Genomic DNA, 21311 nt, shown 5'->3' on the forward strand with positions numbered 1-21311 from the left:
CGCACACCGCTGTAGCCGGTAATAAGATCGGTTCTGGAGGGGGGTCCCGGCGCCGGCTAGTTATGTTACTGATGGCACCCCAGTAGTTGTGCCCCTGGGCAGCACAAGAGTGAATTCTCTGCCTGTGTTTCTTCGCAGTATGGTGTGGCCCTAGCCTTACAAGTGCACTGACAGGCATGTATTTAGCCTGTGAGTATCTATGGAGCTGGTTTTCTCACAAAAAACACAAAAGTGTGCATTTTTGCACCAAAAACTTTCCAAAGAGAACAAGCAATGTTGCAGTGTCGGAAGTTGCCTGGAAAAAAAATGAAAAAGGCCAACATTTCATGTTTCAGATGATTCTGCTTATTTGCAGGATATGGGCAAAGTGTATTAGAGCATAGGGCTTAAATAAGGGGGACCCAGTGACAAATATTGATCTATGGGACCATTAATTAATAATATTACAGTGCAGTAATTAGTACACACATCCTAGGGAAAGAGTTTAATACTGACTGGAAGGAAAAGCATAAAATCCCGCCATTTGTAATTGGCCAGTGTATTTCTGAGCTGATTGGCTGCCACCAGCTAGGCCCGCCCCCCTTGGTTTCCTCCCAAATAATGTGCTGTGGGGCTGTGGCTGTGAGAAGAGCTGATCAGAGCTGCTGCGTGACTCTCACTACTGTGGAAGCCAATACTCCGAGCCTGAGAGAGACTAGTTCGAGCCACTCCCAACAAAAACGGCAAACTCTGGAGCGAGACGTGTAGTGAGTGTCTTTACTATACACATATATATATAAATGTATAATATTCTCTCCCCTTGCTGTTGTTGAAGTAGTAAAGTACTGGCTATCGTGTATATGGCGGTGTTAGACAACTCTAACTCTGGGGGTGTTGTGGAACTACAGCTCCCAGAATCCTTTGCGGTTCTGTGGTTCAGTTGTTCCACTTATTGACCCATGTGTTTAAGATATGACTTTGTTTCTATACTTTTTGCTACCCTTCATTTGGTTCTGACTGCTTTAGTAAATCTGTGTGTAATCTGCTGCCTGCTCTGGAGCTGTGAGCAGGTAAAACCCATTTCCTGAATGTTACACCACTGCAGCTTGTGCAAACCAGGAAGTACAGACTGTTCTTCGGTCACATTCTGGATTTGTTTGTGGCGAGCTGTATACTATGTGTGTGTATGTGTGTGTGTGTATATATATATATATATATATATATATATATATATACATATACACACACACATATACACACACACATATATATATATATATATATATATATAGCACCCTGCTAACGTCGTGTTACCTGGGTGCAAGGTAAAAGATGCAGATACTTCAAGAAAGACCAGCAACACCAGGATTTCCGTGTATCAAAGCAAAGTGTATTCAATTATTGCATGAATAGGCTATTCATGCAATAATTGAATACACTTTGCTTTGATACACGGAAATCCTGGTGTTGCTGGTCTTTCTTGAAGTGTATATGTATGTGTATATATATATATATATATATATATATATATATGTGTGTGTGTAATACAGGGCCGGCCCAAGGTATTTCGGCACCCTAGGCAAGGGCTTCGATCAGTGCCCCCACCCAGTCCTGCATTACCATTTCCCACCTTACCATTCATATTGTACCTGTGCCAACGGCAGTAAATCCCTCAGATTGCCCCCAATCTGTTCCTGTCCCAGCATAAGCCAAAACATTCATCATATTGTTACCCCCAATCTTTACCTATGCCAGCGGCAGCCAAAAAATCCATCATATTGCCCCTAATTTGTACTTGTGCCAGCAGGAGCCAAAAATCTATCATATTGCCCCTAATTTGTACTTGTGCCAACAGGAGACAAAAATCCATCATATTACCCCAAACATCTGTGTATTTGTGCCAACAGGAACCAAAAATCCATCATATTGACCCTAATTTGTACTTGTGCCCGCAGGAGCCAGAAATCCATCATATTGCCCCTATTTTGTAGTTGTGCCAGCAGAAGACAAAAATTTATCATATTGCCCCAAACATCTGTGTATTTGTGCCAGCAGCCACCATATTGCTCCATGTACCTGAGCCAATCCCTCATTATGCCCCCAATCTGTACCTGTGCCAGCAGCAGCCAAATCCATCATATTGCCCCAAATATTGTATGTATCTGTGCCAGCAGTAGCCAAAAATCCATCATATTGCCCCAAATCATCTGTTTACCTGTGCAAGCAGCTGCCCTAGGTGGGCGCCTACTCTGTCTACCCCTAGTTCCAGCCCTGGTGTAATCTATACGTACATACACACACAGATTCCAGTTTGAAGGTACGTCAGATTTTTTTTCCCAAATACGTCCTGTCAGGAATACGCTAAAACTCACAACTGTGTATGAATTCATTGGTGGGATTTACACGTGATGAGCAAATGTCATTCCTCCTTGTGAGCTGTCACAGGAAACAATTATTGTCACATGCTGCCATTAAAAAGGCTGAATAGGAGCTTGTGTGCTGCAATTGGTACATTCTAGCTGATATAGTGTTACCGGCTATTGGCAATTCTGTACCTGGAATCTTTTCTGACACAGTAAGCCCCTGTGATGAACTATGGTCTGGCCTCTGGGGCCTCGGTATATCACTTTGCTTTGTCCTCATGTTACATACTGCCTTTTCAGTCTTAAAGGAACAGTTAAACTTGATGCTAAGTTTTTTTTTTTTTTTTTGTGTTCGTAAAAGCCATGTTGTATCTAAGTATCTTAGATACAGTAAACTGGCAACCCATGGGCTGCTTTTTGTACACAATTGATAACAAGCGTTTTATAAAGGAAGTGGCAGGGAGGAATGGTACCCATTCCTTCCGATAATATAAAAGAGGCTGTTGGAACTGTGTGTTTATTACAGTTTCCATATAACATCAGTGGTTACAGCCCTAGATCTGCTTTGGTTGCCCCATCTCTTTCATTCTGCCATTACAGGTATTATCTGGAATGCATGTGGCATAGGATAACTTATCGTTCCCTTTTGCTATAGCTTCTTACACAGGAGTGCCCATACTTTACTAATGCGAGATCCACTTTTAGTGATGTTTGTCTCATTATGATCTACATCCATAAAAACATTGTTAGCATTCTGTTCCATAAAAATATTACTTAAATAATGATTAATGGTAAAATGTATATTTCTATATTTAACAAACATCTATTTCTTATGTAACCTTAACATAATAAATATCTGAATGAAAAGCATTGAAATAAGTGGGTGATTGTTGACAGTGTCATGAGATGTAATGATCACCAGCTAAAGGTCTACTGGTAGATCTCGATCTACCTTTTGAGCACCCCTGTTCTAACAGATACCTATGAGAGGGAAGGGAATTCCCCATAATGCTCAGTGGGACACTAGCGAGTTATGCTGCAACATATACATATATGTGGTCACAGCCTCATTGTGTGTGTGTATAATATATATATATATATATATATATAAATATATATATTTTTTTTATTTCTACTAATAAGGGAGCAGATTTCCAGCTCACTAGGTCAGGGCCTATCTAGTTTCATGCAGTCTTGAAATTGTAGCACAGTCTCAAGTATATATTACTCTCTATTTATATAAGGTCAACACATATACACACCACGGGTTCTGAAGCACTTTTGAGATCTGTCTCTGTCCCAATGGAACCCACACTCTAAGGTGGTACTTCAGCTGGACCCCAGTACTGTAAGATAGCAACACTAACCGCTGCACTCCCTTTTACAATGTTCTGTGATATGCGCCATTAAACAGCCTGTACAGGTTTTGAGAATCCATGACTACAAATTATATTTAAAGATTGTATCCCAAGCAGACCCAGCACTTTGCCAGGGGCTGCAACATACAGCTATGAGGTTAAGAACGAACCCCTGGGGCAATGGGTGTGCATCTCTTTGAAAGTAAACACTGCTTCATAATACAACCAACGTTCTCTCCACATGAGCATCTATATCTTACTTGATAAACTTGCTTTTAGTGGAATTTATTGGAGGTTACAGTCTAAAAGCTGTACCAATGGAATGTTTGCTGTTCATTGCTGCTGTTGAACATTATGACTTTGGGACACGATCAGCAGCATAAAGCAGGTTTTTTGACTGCTGCTATAAGCAGCAGAGTGTAGACCTTGTGTCCTGTCATTAAGAGAAGCATTATGGCAGCTCCTACTTACTATACGTATTAATGCAAGTTAATGTTCCGAATGTATGTTTAAGGAGCCCCTCTTGGCTCATTATGAAAACATCTCTTTATCAACCACAGCTATAGGTTCAACAATATCTTGGTTAATAAAGTATTATTATTCAGCACAAATCTTACCCTAATTGACCTTGAGGGTCTGGCCACACGGGCAGATTCGGGGAGGGGGGGTTAGTCGACAGACACCAAATCTCCTCTTCTTCGCGTGACTAATCTCCCTGATCTGCCTTCCCCCGGCTAAAATGAAAATCGCATGGGGCAGGCAAACGGGGCGCTTTGTTTTATGAAGTCGCCCGTAATTGCCTCACGAGGAAACTTCGGACGACGTTTGCCTGGCGACAAATCTGCCCTTGTGGCCAGACACTAAAGCTGGGCTTCCAGGTGTATATAAGTGCAAAACATGGGTTCTTCAGAAATGCCACTGTAAAGGATTAAAAGCCTTCCAGACTGAGTTGGCAGCTTGTGGGGCCCACTGATTGGCCTGTCTGCCCGGACGATATCTGGCCGAAAACCGTCCAGATATTAAATGGAAAGGTATGATTTCCCCATCTGACAATGAACACATTGGCGCGTCAATGCTTCCTCATCCGACAGGGCCCCGCTCTGTCATTCAGTTATTGGCCTCAAGGCACCCCCAGAATTATCTTCCCCAGAGTTTGGGAACCACTAATGTAAAGTGGGTTGGTGAGTTAATTACTATATAAAGGTATAATGTATTTTAATATTGGAAGAAGTTTTTTTTTTTTTTTTTTTAGATTTAGTTGTTCATTAAAGGGGAGGAAACCTTTTAGATCACTATATTGCTGTCTGTTCTTTTGAACCTACTGCCATCACTTTGCTATTTTTATTTTCTTTTGCTGTGAATCTGGGAAAAGATTGGCCAGAATGTGGATTTCCAAAAATGCTTTAAGTGCCCTTGAGCAGTACACATGGCCTAGTTGTACTCATCCAACTAGTTGGACAGATCGTTTTAATTTTTTTGGGAGGGAGGCACACATTTATAAACAATCTGAAACTGACTGAATAGTATAAGGGTGGTGGCACACAGGGAGATTAGTCGCCAAGCGTCAAATTTTCGCTTCTGTGAGCGACTAAAACCCCTGAAATGCAGATGAAATTTCAGGGCGACTTCGGAAAACAGAAGAGATACATATGCCATCACACCGTCAATTTGTATTCTTGTCAGTGGGATAGAATATGTATCGCTTCGGTTTTCTGAAGTCGCCCGAAGTTACCTTGTGAACGTGATTCGTATTCTTCCCGCCGGGAAGGCATTTCGGGGAGATTAGTCACCCAAAGTATAGAAGATTTGTCATTTGGCGACTAATCTCCTGTGTGCCACCACCCTAAAAAATAAAAAAAAAAACAAGCAACCGTAAAATCCTTTTGATGACTACGGATTTATTTTCCAGACTGGTAATTCAAAAATTTCAGCCCCTTTCAGTAATTGTATTGTTCAATAAGCGAGATCTGCTATTGAAGTTGTTTGCCTGATTGCTGGATAATCTTGTACAACCCATTTCAAATGGTAATTTCACTTGCCATTGGTCATTGCATACAATGGGTGCCGCTGGTGTGAAACAATTACAAGATAACAAGATCACAATCCGTTTACACACAGGATATGCATTTTTGGACCTAATGTATTTGTAACAGGAATAAAGTGTGTATTGTTACTTTATATGCTGCCGGGTGAGCCACCCCTTTACATCCCCCTTCTTCTTCTGACTCTTTCCAGCTTTCAAATTGGGGTCACTGATCCCATCTAAAAACAAATGCTGTTTTAGGCTAGGGCCAGAAGATGTTAAATAATGTGGAGAATCTGCTGCTCCCCTTGCCTTTCAACTGCGGGCAGATTTCGGCATGAAATGCAAATTGTCAGTCTGTGGAGAAACACAGGCCAAAATCACTATTGTCTGGCCTACGGCTACACGTATTGTTATTGCTACTTTTTATTACTCATCTTTCTATTCAGGCCTCTCCTATTCATATAGTTCTTATTCAAATTAATGCATGGTTGCTAGGGTAATGTGGACCCTAGCAACCAGACTGCTGAAATTGCAAACTGGAGAGCCACTGAATAAAAAGCCAAATAACTCAGAAACTACAGATAACAAAAAAAGGAAAACCAATTGCAAATTGTCTCAGGATATCACTCTCTACATCGGGGATCCCCAACCTTTACAATCCGTGAGCAACATTCAGAAGTTAAAGGAGTTGGGGAGCAACACTAAATAGGAGCCATTTAGTACCCCCTATGTCCTGCTTAAAACTACCCTAAGCTGGTTTTATTTGTTTCTTTTTAATAGAAGAGTGCCCCAGTGACTCAAGCTTTCCTTGATATGTGTAAGGTGGCCATGCATGGGCTGATCCACTGGTTAGTATAGGTTGCCAAACAAAAGGATCTTGCCCTGATTTGCCCACCTTGAGAGGGAGCGATATCAGCCTATGATTAAGTGTTCATAACACGAAACGCGGCAGACAGAATAAATATTTTCACTTTGTTTCAACTATTTGATGGAAGATTTGCCTTCATTTCAGTGCCTGCTCCATATTTATTTTCGGTTATCTGCTCCCTGTGCACCTGGACCACTTCCCCCATGTGGTGACTAACATTTCTACTTTGTGGAGACCCTTTCTTGAAGTTTTATTACAGGGAGGGATATCAGGCTGATCCAATCTTGGGTCCTAGGGCCCAACGATCGGCTCACTATGCCAGGAATGCAGGTGATTGATGCGAGGACCCCATTGATGAACCCATGCAGTCCTTGATCAGATGGGATTTTTAAACCTGCCCGATCAACACTGGCCGATTTCGGCCAGATATCTGTCGGAGAAACCTGTTGGAGGGTCCCATGCACTTGACAATAGGCTGCCAACTTAATATTCATTAAAGAGTGATGTTAGAGATCGCCGAGGTGAAATACCGCCTCTTTTTCCATCCATTTCTATGGCATTTTAAAGGTGTATTTATCAAAGGGTGAACTTTTCATTGATAAATATACCACTCTTTGATAAATATACCCCTTAGTCTGTTAGCAGCTTTTATTGGCCACCCTTTAGGCTCATAATCAGGTCATAGATATAGCCAGTAAAGGTTAGCTCAAGACAGTAAGGCCTTTGGCACACAGGGCAATTCACGAGCATCAGTCACTTCAAAGTACCAGTGGTTGCCACAATGGAGGGCAATGGGGCAATTTTGGTGCTGAGTTTTTAGATACCAAAATAAATGACGCAAGACTCCAAAAATGTCCCTAGACTGTGCATCTGTGTGGCTAGTCTCCCTAGAAGCCCCTATTGACCGGTCACCAAATATCTGCAGGCGGGTCAATGATTTGCACCACACACGACAACTTTAGACTAGGGTTGCCACCTCACCCTTTTAAAACAAAACACATGTGGAATCCACAGCCTGCATGGCTAATTATCAATTCATTTAGGGTAGGACTACAAGTTTAGGCCACGATACGACGCGCTGCGACAAATCGCATGTGACGGAAATAAGGTAAGTGAATGCATTGTTGGATGAAGTCGCAGCGTTGATCCGACAAGACTGTCGGATGGATGCAGATGCAGCGTCTGCATCCGACAGTCGTGTCCGTGTAGTCCTACCCTTAGATGCATGACGGCAAATAAATGAGTTCAGTCTGCAGCATGCATCTAAATGAATTGCTAATTAGCCATGCAGGCTGTGGATTCCATATGTGTTTGGTTTTAAAGGGTGAGGTGGCAACACTACTTTAGACTGACTTCATTATGGCACTTAATGTGTCAAATAGGCATTTGATCAACCAATATATGGCACACACAGCAATTAAAATTGTTTGACAATTAGAAAAGTTTGGCATCAAAATTGCCTTGCTATTTGCCCATGAGAACCTCCTATAAACAACCACATAGGATTTTGTCATGCACTTCCCACCTGAAAAATAAATGCCACTTTTTGAGTGATCATTGAATGACCTACATTTTTGCCTAACAAAAGAAAACCTAATTCTAAGCCATTTTGGAATATACATTCATTACAATTTTTACTTTTGAAGTTATCTGTATATGAATGGTTATTGAAAGCAGTTTTTGTCTGTCCTTTTCTATCCTCTACCCTGGAAGCTCAGACTGTTGATACAATGTAACACAAGGCAGCTGATTAACAGTTGTGTCTTTGCCGGGGGACTAAGACTTTAGCAACATTGTTTGTTTAACCAGGAGCTACACAAATACTGCTTTCGATAGCATTTCTTTTTACAAATAACTTTAAAAGCTGTATATTGGTACGTTGCTTGGAATTATGTTTTCTTTTATTAGGCACATTTTTATTTAGGGGTTGACATGCCCTTTAAGGTATTAGATAATTTTAATTTCAACCTTCTGATGTGCATTTGAGGCAGTGGGAAAGGCCTGAAACTGCCCCAGGTGCCATGATTAATAATGTTTTGGAGTATTGTTGCATCCTGGGATGATTTATAGGGGCCATACAGCCATTTTTGTGTAGATTTTTACTATCAATAGTGCCTATTGAATGCAGCCTAACAGCTGAGATGGACGAGAAGACCAAAAAACCTCAACACATCGCCACTGTAAGTGTAGTATAACAATATATTAGTCAGTGTGTTTTCTCTAACTTCTTTTGAAATAAACTTTTGATTTGTTGTGGTTTAGCAACAACTACAAACGAAACTGCTTTGCTTGGATATATTTTGTTAATGGTCACTTCACCTTTCACTGCCCCATAAACTATAACTACAGTCTGTGCATAACCTGTCTTTATCAGCTTATTTGTGGGGAGCAGCCATAATTAACCTTAACAAGTAGCCTTATCCAGAGTGTCCCATGAATAGTGCACTTTAATGTGCCAAAGGCAATTGCCCAAAAGTTTGTGTCCTCTCTATTATTGAAGACTCTGTACTGGATTCTTGGAGCAGCTGTAGACAAGGTTGCACATCAGCATCTGACACGTGTGACAAGTGTGTTGCATAAATATTGTACAGGTATGGGAACCCATTATCCAGAGTGTTCGGGACATGGGCGATGCGTTTTCTATAGTCGCCCGAAGTTGCCTCACTGAGGCAACTTTGGGCGACTATTGAAAACGCATCGCCGCGTGTGCATTAGCGCAGACAACTTTTCCTTGTAGCCTACGGGAAAACACGCTGAGGCAGTTCGGGGAGATAGTCGCTCAGAAGACGAGCCGATTAGTCGCCAGGCGACAATCTCCCCGAATCTCCTCGTGTGGACTAGCCCTAAAATGGACTATATTTCATAGCTTTCTGAATAATGGGTTTCCCGGTAACAACTCCTTTACCGGTCGTATTATTAAGGCATCTAGGGACATCATTAAAGTGCTGATGTGGTAGGCACCCAATGGGATATTTCGTAAGTTTTTGACCAGACGTTGGTTGTTGGGCAATAAGAAGGTCCTCATATATGGGTTGCAGCAAGAGAGAAATTCAACATACTGTAAAACATCTTGGGGGTCATTTATAAACACTGAGCAAATTTGCAACCATGGCAATCAGATGATTGTTTTCAGTGCTCAACCTGCAACTGGCTGAAAAAGGCTAATCACTGGTTGCCACGGGTTACTGCCCAGGTACAAATTTGCCCACTGTTTATAAATGAGACCTTGTTTTCTAAATGCATTGTTGTGTTTTTAATCATCACAGTTGCTTACCTTCTAATGACGTCTGTAGCCAGGTTTGTGGATTGCTTTCATGTCTGATCTCTCTGGGAAGCAAACGTATACTGTGTGTAGCAACACTGCCTAAAGGGAAGGCAAGGCACTGCATTAAATCTCTGACACAAATGAAATTCTTTCAGTTAAAAGCAATGCACCTTAGGCTGATGCTGTGTGTTGGATCAGCTGGAACACCATTCTGCTTCAGAAGTAACTAGCAATATTATATGTGTAGATGAACGAAAAAAATGGAGAATGCGTGCAGGTGCCAGTGTGATAGAAAAGATAACACAATTTCCAACATGGTGGCACAGTAGTTGCCATGACTTTTTCCGCAATGCTAGGCTTCTAGGTAGAGTCTTGTAGCGGGTCAGATATCTGCAGGTTACCCACAAAAAGGGTAACTTGTGGGTGCAGGTTTGGTCTCGGTCTAAAATCTATCTAGAGAGAGACTCGTGTAATAAATGTTCTAAAATTTTCATAAGACCTGTGAGTGCGGATCTTTTTTGTGCATTTACAGATTGGAATTTTTGATACTGCACCCAGGCGTTTGAAACTATGTATCGAGAGTGCTGGCTTCTTGGAGGACTATATATATATATATATATATATTTAATTATTTATAATATATATATATTTAATTATTTAATATATATATATATTTAATTATTTATAATATATATATATTTAATTATTTATAATATATATATATATATATATATATTTAATTATTTATAATATATATATATTAATTATTTATAATATATATATATATTTAATTATTTATAATATATATATATATATATATTATATATATTTAATTATTTATAATATATATATATATTTAATTATTTATAATATATATATATTTAATTATTTATAATATATATATATATATATATATATATATATATATATATATATTTAATTATTTATATATATATATATATTTAATTATTTATAATATATATCTATATCTATATATCAGGTTTAACTTTTTTTAACCCCTTTTTTATTTGCCCCTGCCCACTTCAGATAATATCACGTTTTGCAGTAAACAACAGCACTTCCCGTTTAATGGTGGGTATTGGGTCCAAGAGGGCATGAATGTGGGGTTCCAAATCAGGTTTGTGTTTCACAAAACTGAATCTGCATAGAACTCTACTCTACTCCTAGGTTCTGTTTCAGAACGGAAACTGTTTTCCCCCCACATCCAGACAGGTCTCCTGTACCCTAGTGTGTAAATGTGATTGCGAACTTAGATTGTAAGCTTCACTGGGGTGATGATCAATATCGTTAATACCTAAGAGATAGATATATTCTAAGCAGCCGTACTCAAATCCAGACTGGTCAAACAGCTGTTTGTGCAGGTACAAAAAGTCATATAGAAATCTTCACAAGGACCAAACTTTAGAGTCCTGCAGAGGGTCAGTTACCTTCAAAAACCTGCGGTACCCTGCGGGTTGCGTGTAGAAGTTCGAGGTGCAGGTATAGACGCGGGTCGGGACGCGGGTCTTACTCTTATTTTTCTGATTACGTCTACTTCCGATGATGTCACTTCCAGTTTACAATGACGTCACTTCCAGTTTACAATGACGTCACTTCCTGTTTAACTCCCCTTTTTCTGATCACGCCTACTTCCGATGATGTCACTTCTAGTTTACAATGACAGTACTTCCTGATTCTTCATGGTCAGTGGGTCCAGGTTGCGGATAAGGTACTTGCGGGTAAGAATGCGGGTTACGAGTCCAGGTTGCGGGTACTGGTTCCAAAAAAATGGACCCGCACAGGACTCTACCACACTGCAATATGTGATAAACCAAATTGCTTTTTTTACGTGCATCTGTACATCCAACGTTTCAGCCCACTTTAGGGTCTTTCTCAAGGATGTTCGAAATGCAAGCAATTTCATTTATCATGAGATAAAGGCCCTAATGTGGGGCGAAACGTTAGATACACAAGCGTATGCAATAAAAGCAATTTGATTCACTGAAATATTTGGAGTGCAGGTCTATGTGAAGATTTATGTAAAAAGTTTGATCCAGCATCCACAATATCATCTAAATTCGGATCAGAGTGCGGCTGCCTAAAGACTGTTTGTGCATATATCTTGTGTGTGTATAATATATTTTTAATGTATCTGTTTCCATCCTGCCATGGGTTGCACCATTCACCCTTGATCATTATTGTGATTTATATATCTCATACACAGTATACCAGTATACTAGCAAAACTCATCCTGCACCGACCCTAACCTGCTGCTCCTCTCCTGCACTCAACCATAACCTGGCATGTTCCCCTCTCTATACTCGCTTCTGCCCCGTGTTCCCCTCTCTATATACTCCCGCCCCATGTTCCCCTTTCTATATTTTCGCCCCAATGTCACCTCACGAAAGGGACGGGTCCAGCACAAGTATATTAATTGAGACATGCAGAAGTGGGGCATCAGCCTGCTGCAGGCAGGGCAAACGGAGGCTAAAGTTAAGCCCGAACCGCCTGTGGCCCGAAGATGATGTGCGTAAGCCAGCCGAACCCCGTGGGCTTCGGGCTGGCCTGCACATCACTACATTATACTATACTGAGTTGTAAACTGTCAAACTTTGTCTCCGGCTGTGCTGTCCATAGCTAGCTCTTCACTAGATTTACATTTAAGAAGCACTGGGGAAACCTGGTTACTCCTCTGCCTCTGACCTCAAACCTTGGTCACAGTTTTGTTGGATGTTTATATGTCTCTGTACTCTCAGCTAGAGACGAATAATGCACAAAGGAACAGATCTTCCTCTGGAGCTGGTTTGTGCATCATAAATTATCCGTCGGTTTACACAGAAAACCAGTCATTCAAGAAGAAATTTCCTAAATAATTGTTAGTTAAAACAAACACTCTGGAATTGTATGGATATCATTTGAGGAAAAGGCGCGTTCCTGAATATTAAAAGGACAGGCCTGTCAGACAGGCTGCCAGCCAACAAAATCCAGATGGTTTGTGTTTGTAGCCTCCCAGTTGGTCTGCTCTATTGTGTGTGTATATATAATACTGGACCCAGAGCTACGGGAACCATCTACACAACATAATCTCTTCCCTCTGTGTGACATGCAAACTGCTGATTTAGATGCACGGCTGGCTCGGCCTGCTCTCATTTAGCCAACAGCAAAGGATTCTGGGCCAGGATTTTCTAGAGCTGTTTGTACATACTGTGAGATGGAGCTGGATTTTGCAATTGTCTTAGTCTGTTATACTGTAAAAATAAGCCTCTCATAAACAATGTTTCTTTAACTTCTTAAAGGGGTTGCTCACTTTTTATAATCTGAGACCAATTGCAATTGGTTTTTATTTTTTATTATTTGTGGTTTCTGACTTATTTAGCTTTTTATTCAGCAGCTCTCCAGTTTGCAGTTTCAGCAGTCTGGTTGCTAGGGTCCAAATTACCCTAGCAACCATGCATTGATTTGAATAAGATACTGGGGTATGAATAGGAGAGGACCTGAATAGAAAGATGAGTAATAAAAAGTAGCAATAACAATAAATGTGTAGCCTTTATAGACCATTTGGTTTTAGATGGGGTCAGTGGCCCCCATTTGAAAGCTGGAAAGAGTCAGAAGAAAAAGGCAAATAACTTGGAAACTGTAAAATATCAATAAAGAAGACCAATTGCAAAGATGCTAGGAATTGGACATTCTAAACCACCCCATTTAAAGCTCTTCTTAAGTTGTGCAGGCAGTGGGTCAAAGCAAGTACTGACTGATATGCTTTGTTGTATTACCACTGACAAATTAAATTCTCACTCCGGATGAAAGGTTTTACACACTGAGGAAGCATTTAACACATCTCAAGAAAACTCTGGCAACTCAAAAATATTTTTTACAAGTCATTCAATCACTGTTAGTTGCCTGACTATCTGGTTGCTAGGGTCCAATTTACCTTGGCAGCCAGGCAGGGATTTTAATGAGAGAGTGAAAAGGTTAATAAGGAAGGAATGTTTGATAACATATTAAAAGGAAACTTAAAGGTAAACTACCACTTTAAAGCAAGAGTTTTAACTGAGGGCTTTAACCTTAGATACCTGTGCTATATGGATCTACAGATTCACTTAAAGGGATTGTTCACCTTTTCCTTAACTTTAAGTATGCTATAAAGAGTTATATTCTGAGACAACTTGCAATTGGTTTACATTTTTTATTATTTCTGTTTTTTGAGTTATTTAGCTTTTTATTCAGCAGCTTTCAGTTTGTAACTTTAGTAAACTGGCTGCTAGGATGCAAATTACCTTAGCAACCATGCATTGATTTGAATATGAGACTGGAATATGAATAGGAGAGTCTTAATAGAAAGATGATTAAACAAAAAAAAAACATAACATTACATAGGGCACTGGAAGAATTTCAGAAGAAGAGGCACATCAACCTGGGGGTCTAAAGTAAATGATTATAATTACTGGGGGTTGTCTCTACCTTTCTTTGTAGTTTTAAAGGGCACCCATCGCACAAAAATGTTTTGGCCTACAGGAGGTGTTACAGCGCCCCACACTACAGATGGGAGAGACACCCTTGATTTGTTAAGCAGCAGTAGAGTCCTGCAGCGGGTCAGGTACCCGCAAAAACCTGCGGTACCCTGCGGGTTGCAGATAGAAGTTCCGGGTGCGGGTATAGATGAGTGTCGGTTGTTTTGCGGGTCTTCTCAATAACGATTTTTACTCCTTTTTTCCTGATCACGCCTACTTCCGATGATGTCATTTCCAGTTTACAATGACAGCACTTCCTGATTCTTGATGGTCAGTGGGTCTGGTTTTGCAAATAAGGTACTTGCAAGTCGGGTAGCGGGTCCAAGCGGGTAAGAATGCGGGTCAGGTTGCGGATTGGGATTGGAACTGCTGAGCAGATATCTACCAGAACACTTTTTGAGTGTTGATAATCTTTGCCTGACAGGTCCCCACAGGCCTGCAGAGTGATCCAATTATTAGCCCCAAGGCTAGCAATCTGATCAGCCCAATTTGCACTAGCAGTTTTATCAAATAAGCTGGAAACAAGGAAACATAATGTGATTTGTATAATGCTACCGACTTTCTGGCAGGACCATTGAGGTGAATGTTATTGTCTTTCCAGCTGTTTGAGTTAAAGGAGAACTAAACCCTAAAAATTAATATGGCTAAAAATGCAATGTTTTATATACTGAACTTATTCCACCAGCCTAAAGTTTCAGCTTGTCAATAGCAGCAATGATCCAGGTCACCATCTTGGAAAGTGTCTGTGACACTCACATGCTCAGTGGGCTCTGAGCAGCTGTTGAGAAGCTAAGCTTAGGGGTCGTCGCAAATTATCAAGCAGAAAATTTGCTTTGTCTGTAATATAAGCTGATGCTACAGGGCTGATTATTAAATTCTGATGCTAGTTGCACTGGTTTCTGTTCTGCCATGTAGTAATTATCTGTATTAATTACTTAGCCTTATATTGTGACATTTCTATTCTATGTGTACTGTATATTGTGAGTGGGTCCCTGAGCTCAGTAAGTGACAGCAGCACAGAACATGTGCAGTGAATCAGCAGAAAAGAAGATGGGGAGCTACTGGGGCATCTTTGGAGACACAGGTCTTTACTGCTAAAGGGCTGTGATTGCCTTGGGCTGGTGTAGATGCTAAAAACATAATGTACAACATTTTTAGCTACTTCTTTAGTTAAGCTTTAGTTTAACCTTTGAAGTCTGATAACACTGCCATCCCGCAGGGCACTTGCTGTTGGTGCCACTAGTAAATGTAGTGCTTACTGCCTGGTGTAGAGAAGTGCAGAGGTGCACACCTGTACCTGACATGCAGCTGATAATACATTATGTAGCTATTTGTTAAACAATTCAATTTGCCCTTTCCCTGTGCAAGCATGTTGTAACAACAAACATTGGCTTTCCCGTTCGAGCATGACTGCGCTTTTTTATTTATTTACTTTTTTTCCCAAAAGCAGCCCCTTTAGCTCCCACACTGTGCAGGACTGGACAAATCCTGGGTACTAGACAGTGACAGGAATGTTGCTCCTGGCTCTTTCTAGGAGAATTTGTAAGGGTTTGTACAAAGCACCTGCCCTCTGGTTCCTCAAGCAACCACCCTTGCTCTTAAATTTCTTAAAAACCTGTCCAGTGTATTGATATATGACTTGGACTGTTACTAAACTACTGATTAAATTGTAGCTGTGGCCATAGGAGGTGTACCCTTAGTTGGCCACCGGCTCAGTGCAAACCCTGCATGTCCTTTATGATAAATAACAGCCAGAGGCAACAGTGTAAAGCAGGGGTCCCTAACCTTTTTTTTTTTTTTTTTTACCCATGAGCCACATTCAAGTTTGGAATCAATACAAGCATTAAAGGAATTGTTCAGTGTAAAAATAAAAACTGGGTAAATAGATAGGCTGTGCAAAATTAAAAAATGTTTCTAATATAGTTAGTTAGCCAAAAATGTAATATATAAAGGCTGGAGTGACTGGATGTGTAACATAATAGCCAGAACACTACTTCCTGCTTTGCGTCTCTCTTGGTTTCCACTGATTGGTTACCAGGCAGTAACCAATCAGTGACTTGAGGAGGGGCCACATGGGTCATAACTGTTGCTTTTGAATCTGAGCTGAATGCTGAGGATCAATTGCAAACTCACTGAACTGTTATGTCCCATGTGGGTCCCCTTAAAGTTGCTGACTAACTCAGTTAGAGAGCTGCAAAGCAGGAAGTAGTGTTCTGGCTATTATGTTAGACATCCAGTCACTCCAGCCTTTATACATTACATTTTTGGCTAACTAACTATATTGAAAACATTTTTTATTTTGCACAGGCTATCTATCTATTTACTTTTATTTTTTTATAATAAACTGTTCCTTTAAAAAGTCCCTAGGCTGTGATTGGCTATTTGGTAGCCCTATGTGGAGTGGCAGCCTGTTTTGTGGTACACATGTTTTTCATGCAACATAAGTTTGTCTCCAAGCAAAAATAGCACCTTCTTTGAGGCCACCGGGAGCAACATGTTGCTTGCGAGCCACTGGTTGGGATCACTGGTGTAAAGGTTATCGCTAACATACTGTTACAGCAGGGCTACTGTATAAAAACATTGCTGGAGGCCTACGGGCCCCCTGAAAGCCCTCGGCATGCCCAAGATCTACATAGACCTTTTTATTTTATTAATCTGCCCCTAGACATAATAAGTAGTCCATGATTGCCTCCCATCATGGGAAATCTCAGTTAGCTCTGTCCCCCTTTTTCCTAATGTGAAAGAGGAGGCATTATTTACTTTGCACATGGCATGGAACTGGCAACATGCTGGATTTTGGATGCTTCACATATGGCCCCTGAGTATTTATATTGCATACTTAATAAAACGTCTTTCAATAACAGAAGACTACTTCGATACTTGTGCAGCATCCCAGCAATTACTGAAGGAGACCTCATTGTATTGAATTTTATTTGTGGCAATGTGAATTATTTTAGTTACATGCCTTTATACCAGCATTACTGGGCACTCCCTAAAATCTAAAAGACGTTAGGGAAAGTTTTAGCCTTTTTGGTGGGGCCCTTAGGATAGGTCCTCCCCTCCACAAAAAAAGGAGGCCTCCTGTTACCAATGTATCACTCAAGTGTATATACAGATAGGGGACCTGTTATCCAGAATGCTCGGGACTTGGGGTTTTCCGGATATAGGGTTCTTTCCATAATTTGGATCTTTATAACTTAAGTATGCTAAAAAAATATATTTTAAACTTGAATTAAACCCAATATGATTGTATTGCATCCAATAAGGATTAATTATATATTAGTTGGGATCAAGTACAAGATATTGTTTTATTATTACAGAGAAAAAGGGAATCCTTTTTAAAAATTAGAATTATTTGATTATAACGGAGTCTATGGGAGGTGGCCTTTCCATAATTCAGAGCTTTCTGGATTATGTGTTTCCGGATAACGGATCCCATATCGGTACCGGCATATCTACATCCAAGCAAATGTATCAGAGCTTTGGGCTACTAATCCTATTTAGGCAGATCCTTTATATACTTGTTAAGGTATGCTTATTTAACGAATACAGGAATGCAATCTGTTATACAGAAACCGTTATCCAGAAAGTTCGGACTTATGAAAAGGCCGTCTCCCATAGACTCCATTATAATAAATTAGCCCAACTTTTTTTTTTTAAATGATTTATTTTTCTATATAATAATAAAACTGTAGCTTGTACTTGCTCCAAACTAAGAGCAAAACCAGCCTATTGGGTTTATTTAATGTTTACACGATTTTGAGATACAAATTATGGAAAGATCCATTATCCGGAAACCCATCAGGTCCTGAGTATTCTGGATAACCAGTCCCATACCTGTATATGCTGCCCATACATGGCAAAATCTGCTAGTGTGGCAAGATTTCATTCCAGCCGACATTCCAAGAATTTCAAAGGATTTAATCTGACAGGCCACTGACCCCCACCTTTAGAGAAGCTCCTTTAGATATTGAGGAATTTAAGGTCAAATTCTAAAAACCCTTCAAGTGCATTTTTTTGCCTGTGGATATATAAACTGTTTACAATAGTCTTTATGTTCCCATAATTTATCTTGTCACTGTTTTAATCTGGCCATACAAAAGGCAATTAAAAGCTGCTGACTCAGCCCCTCCAGACGGCAGTTTATTGGCCATGTCCTGCCCAACCAATATCTGTCCAAAAATTGTCCAGATATCTTTCTGGCAGGTTTGCAAATCCCATCGATGAGGACCACATCAGCCTGTTAATACGACTAATCTCCCCGAATCTAAGCGTGTGCACTATCCCTTATTGGTTGCGATAGGTTACTGCACCTAGGCAAACTTTGTGCCATTTATTTCATATGGGGGACGGAAGGTAACACAACCTGGGAGAGAATATGATCCCTTCCTTAACATATAATGCCTTCTCCCTAATCTCCACCATGCCCTATCTGGCTTCTTCCTGCTCTTCCCCCATCTTTGTGACCTCTGTACCCATTTAATAGCATCGCCAATGAAGTGTACATGGTTTAGTACTCCTCTTTGGCTTGTGACTGTAAGGGGTTTATTTATCAAAGTCCGAATTTATCTCAATATTTTCTGAAAAAAACTCAGACCAAATCGGAACTGTTTTTGTTTCTGCTTATTTATTAATACGCTTTCTGTATTAATTTTTTAGGATTTTTGCCTGAAAACTTCAGGGTATTTCACAAATCCCATTGCACATCAAAAAATCATTGGGACTACTCCCATTGACTTATATGCAACCTCGACAGGTCTGAGATGCCGGATTTTCTGATTCAGACTTTTCCATCCTTTAGGGTTTAATAAATTCCGAAAAATTCCTGATTTTTTTTAAGTCAGATTTTATTAAAAAAAAAAAAAAAAAAAACACACACATTTTTTCGTGATTTTTGCATTCGGAGTTTAGTAAATAATCCCCTAAGAGTCCCATTTATCAAAGGTCGAATTTTGAATTCATGTGAGTTTTTAAAAACTCCCATAAATTCAACCAATCGAAATTGGTTAATAAAATTTTTAATACTCGGATAAATTAAGTTAATCTGAAAGCAAATAGAATTTGATTCAAATTTAAAAAACTCGATTCGAGTTTTTTTCTACGAAAAAAACTTGAATGTCAGGAAGGCTAAAAATAGCTCCAAATTGATCCCTGGACCTCTCCCATTGACTCAAACAGCAATTCGACCAATTTTAGGTGGCAAATAGTTGAATTTGAATTCTTAAAGGGCCACAGTATGATAAATCTCAAAAATCTATTTTTAAAAAAACAAATAAAACAAAAACAAATCGAATTTGAATAACTCCCTAGTTGAATTTGACCATAAACAAAATTACTAAATTCAAATTTCAAATTTTTAATTCAACCCTTGATAAATCTTCCCCTAAATGTTTATATTGTTTTAATATATCTTCTGTATTTATTTTTATTTTTTCAGTTCTGCTGTCTGAGCCAGATTAATTTTCTTCTGTGATCCAAGGAAGTAAAAACCTGCAAGGCATAATATTAGTTCTACAAAAAGGCATCCTGCTCGTGGAATCCCACAGATGCAATGTGATAATTCTTTCTAACAGGAATCTCATGAGTGTCGAAAGCAAAGAGAGTGGAAAGATGTCAGCCAAGGCCCCGATATACCTAAAGAGAAGTACCCGTAAAGGAAAGCTGAGAGACATCCTGTCACCTGACATGATTAGCCCACCCCTTGGAGATTTCCGGCACACTATTCACATCGGCAGTGGGGAAGGGGATATGTTTGGAGACATTTCCTTCTTACAGGGAAAATATCATCTTCTCCCTCAGTCAATGCCTGGTTCCTCATCTACGTCTCCTGACGGAACACCACCCACCTCCCAACCGGATCTTCTTAATCCACCACCCTGCCACCCGGATCTTCTCTCACCTCTGCTGAAGAATGCTATTTCCCTACCTGCTATTGGGGGACCACAGGCTCTGTCCCTTCCACAGTCTCCACCACCCAAACCCCCACGACTTCACCTGGATGACAAAACCAAGGGTTCATTGAGTGAAGTAGAAGGGGATTACCCAATAGGCGTATCTGTGAATAATCGTTTCACTGCAGAAGAGAGGGAAGAACAAATTCTTGCCCATGCTGGATCTATTTTGTCTCTTCATGTTGATCTAGGACCATCCATAATGGATGATGTCTTACAGATTATGGACAAGAGCTAAAGGGGTGCACTGGTGCAGAGTCAGACTTATGGGTGTTGAACAATGGGGCTTAATTTTTTTTTTATACTGGGAAATATTTTAAACACTACGTAATTTTAAGACTGGGATGATGAGCAGCGTGATGTGCTTTATTTTACTGCTCTGTTTTACTTTTATTTAGCAGTTTATCAATTTAGCACATTGCTTTATACAATGCTCAGTTTGTATAATATGTATTAAGCAAGTGGATTCATCATGCTGAAGTGCAATGGCGCTGGCTATGCTTACACTCCATGGGACACTTTTTAATTTACAGTGGCCACAGCATGATTAACATATAACTTCATTCTTCATGGGACACTGAAGCAACGACCCCCTTTCTGAATTGCAAAAATGCATGACCTAATTTTCTAGATTACACCCGTCGCCTTATTGACACATTGAACTGAATGTAATGTTTATTTTTAACCAAAATATGTTAATCTTGCCAAATACAGAAAGAGGACTTTAACAACGTGTGGGGCTTTATTTTAACTTGAGAATATGTCTCGACACATAATGAGGTTAAACTGAGAAGGTGGGTTTCCTAAATATTTCAGTTTGAGTAGCCTCAACACTTATTTTGAGTTTGATGTTCAAAAAAATTGTTGATCAAATTTAATCTCTATAACTGTGTATTTTGCTATTTCCTTCTAATATGGCCAGTATGCATACATTTATTTATGTATGTGGCCTGTAAAGACCCCAGAATGAAAATTCTGTATGTATGATTT

The 21311-nt window shown here is 39.9% G+C and overlaps 1 protein-coding gene across 1 annotated transcript; it reads left to right on the plus strand.

Moving 5' to 3' along the window:
• Positions 1-638: 638 nt before the first annotated feature.
• cdc42ep2.L (CDC42 effector protein 2 L homeolog) lies at positions 639-21049 on the plus strand (the record flags this gene model as incomplete). Its single annotated transcript, NM_001086156.1, is given in 3 exon segments — positions 639-748; positions 16200-16211; positions 19808-21049. A coding segment is annotated over 1 exon segment (579 nt). The 3' UTR covers positions 20560-21049.
• Between the last annotated feature and the right edge of the window lie 262 nt (positions 21050-21311).

Source organism: Xenopus laevis, chromosome 4L, assembly GCF_017654675.1.
Source record: "Xenopus laevis strain J_2021 chromosome 4L, Xenopus_laevis_v10.1, whole genome shotgun sequence".
NCBI classification, from domain to species: domain Eukaryota; kingdom Metazoa; phylum Chordata; class Amphibia; order Anura; family Pipidae; genus Xenopus; species Xenopus laevis.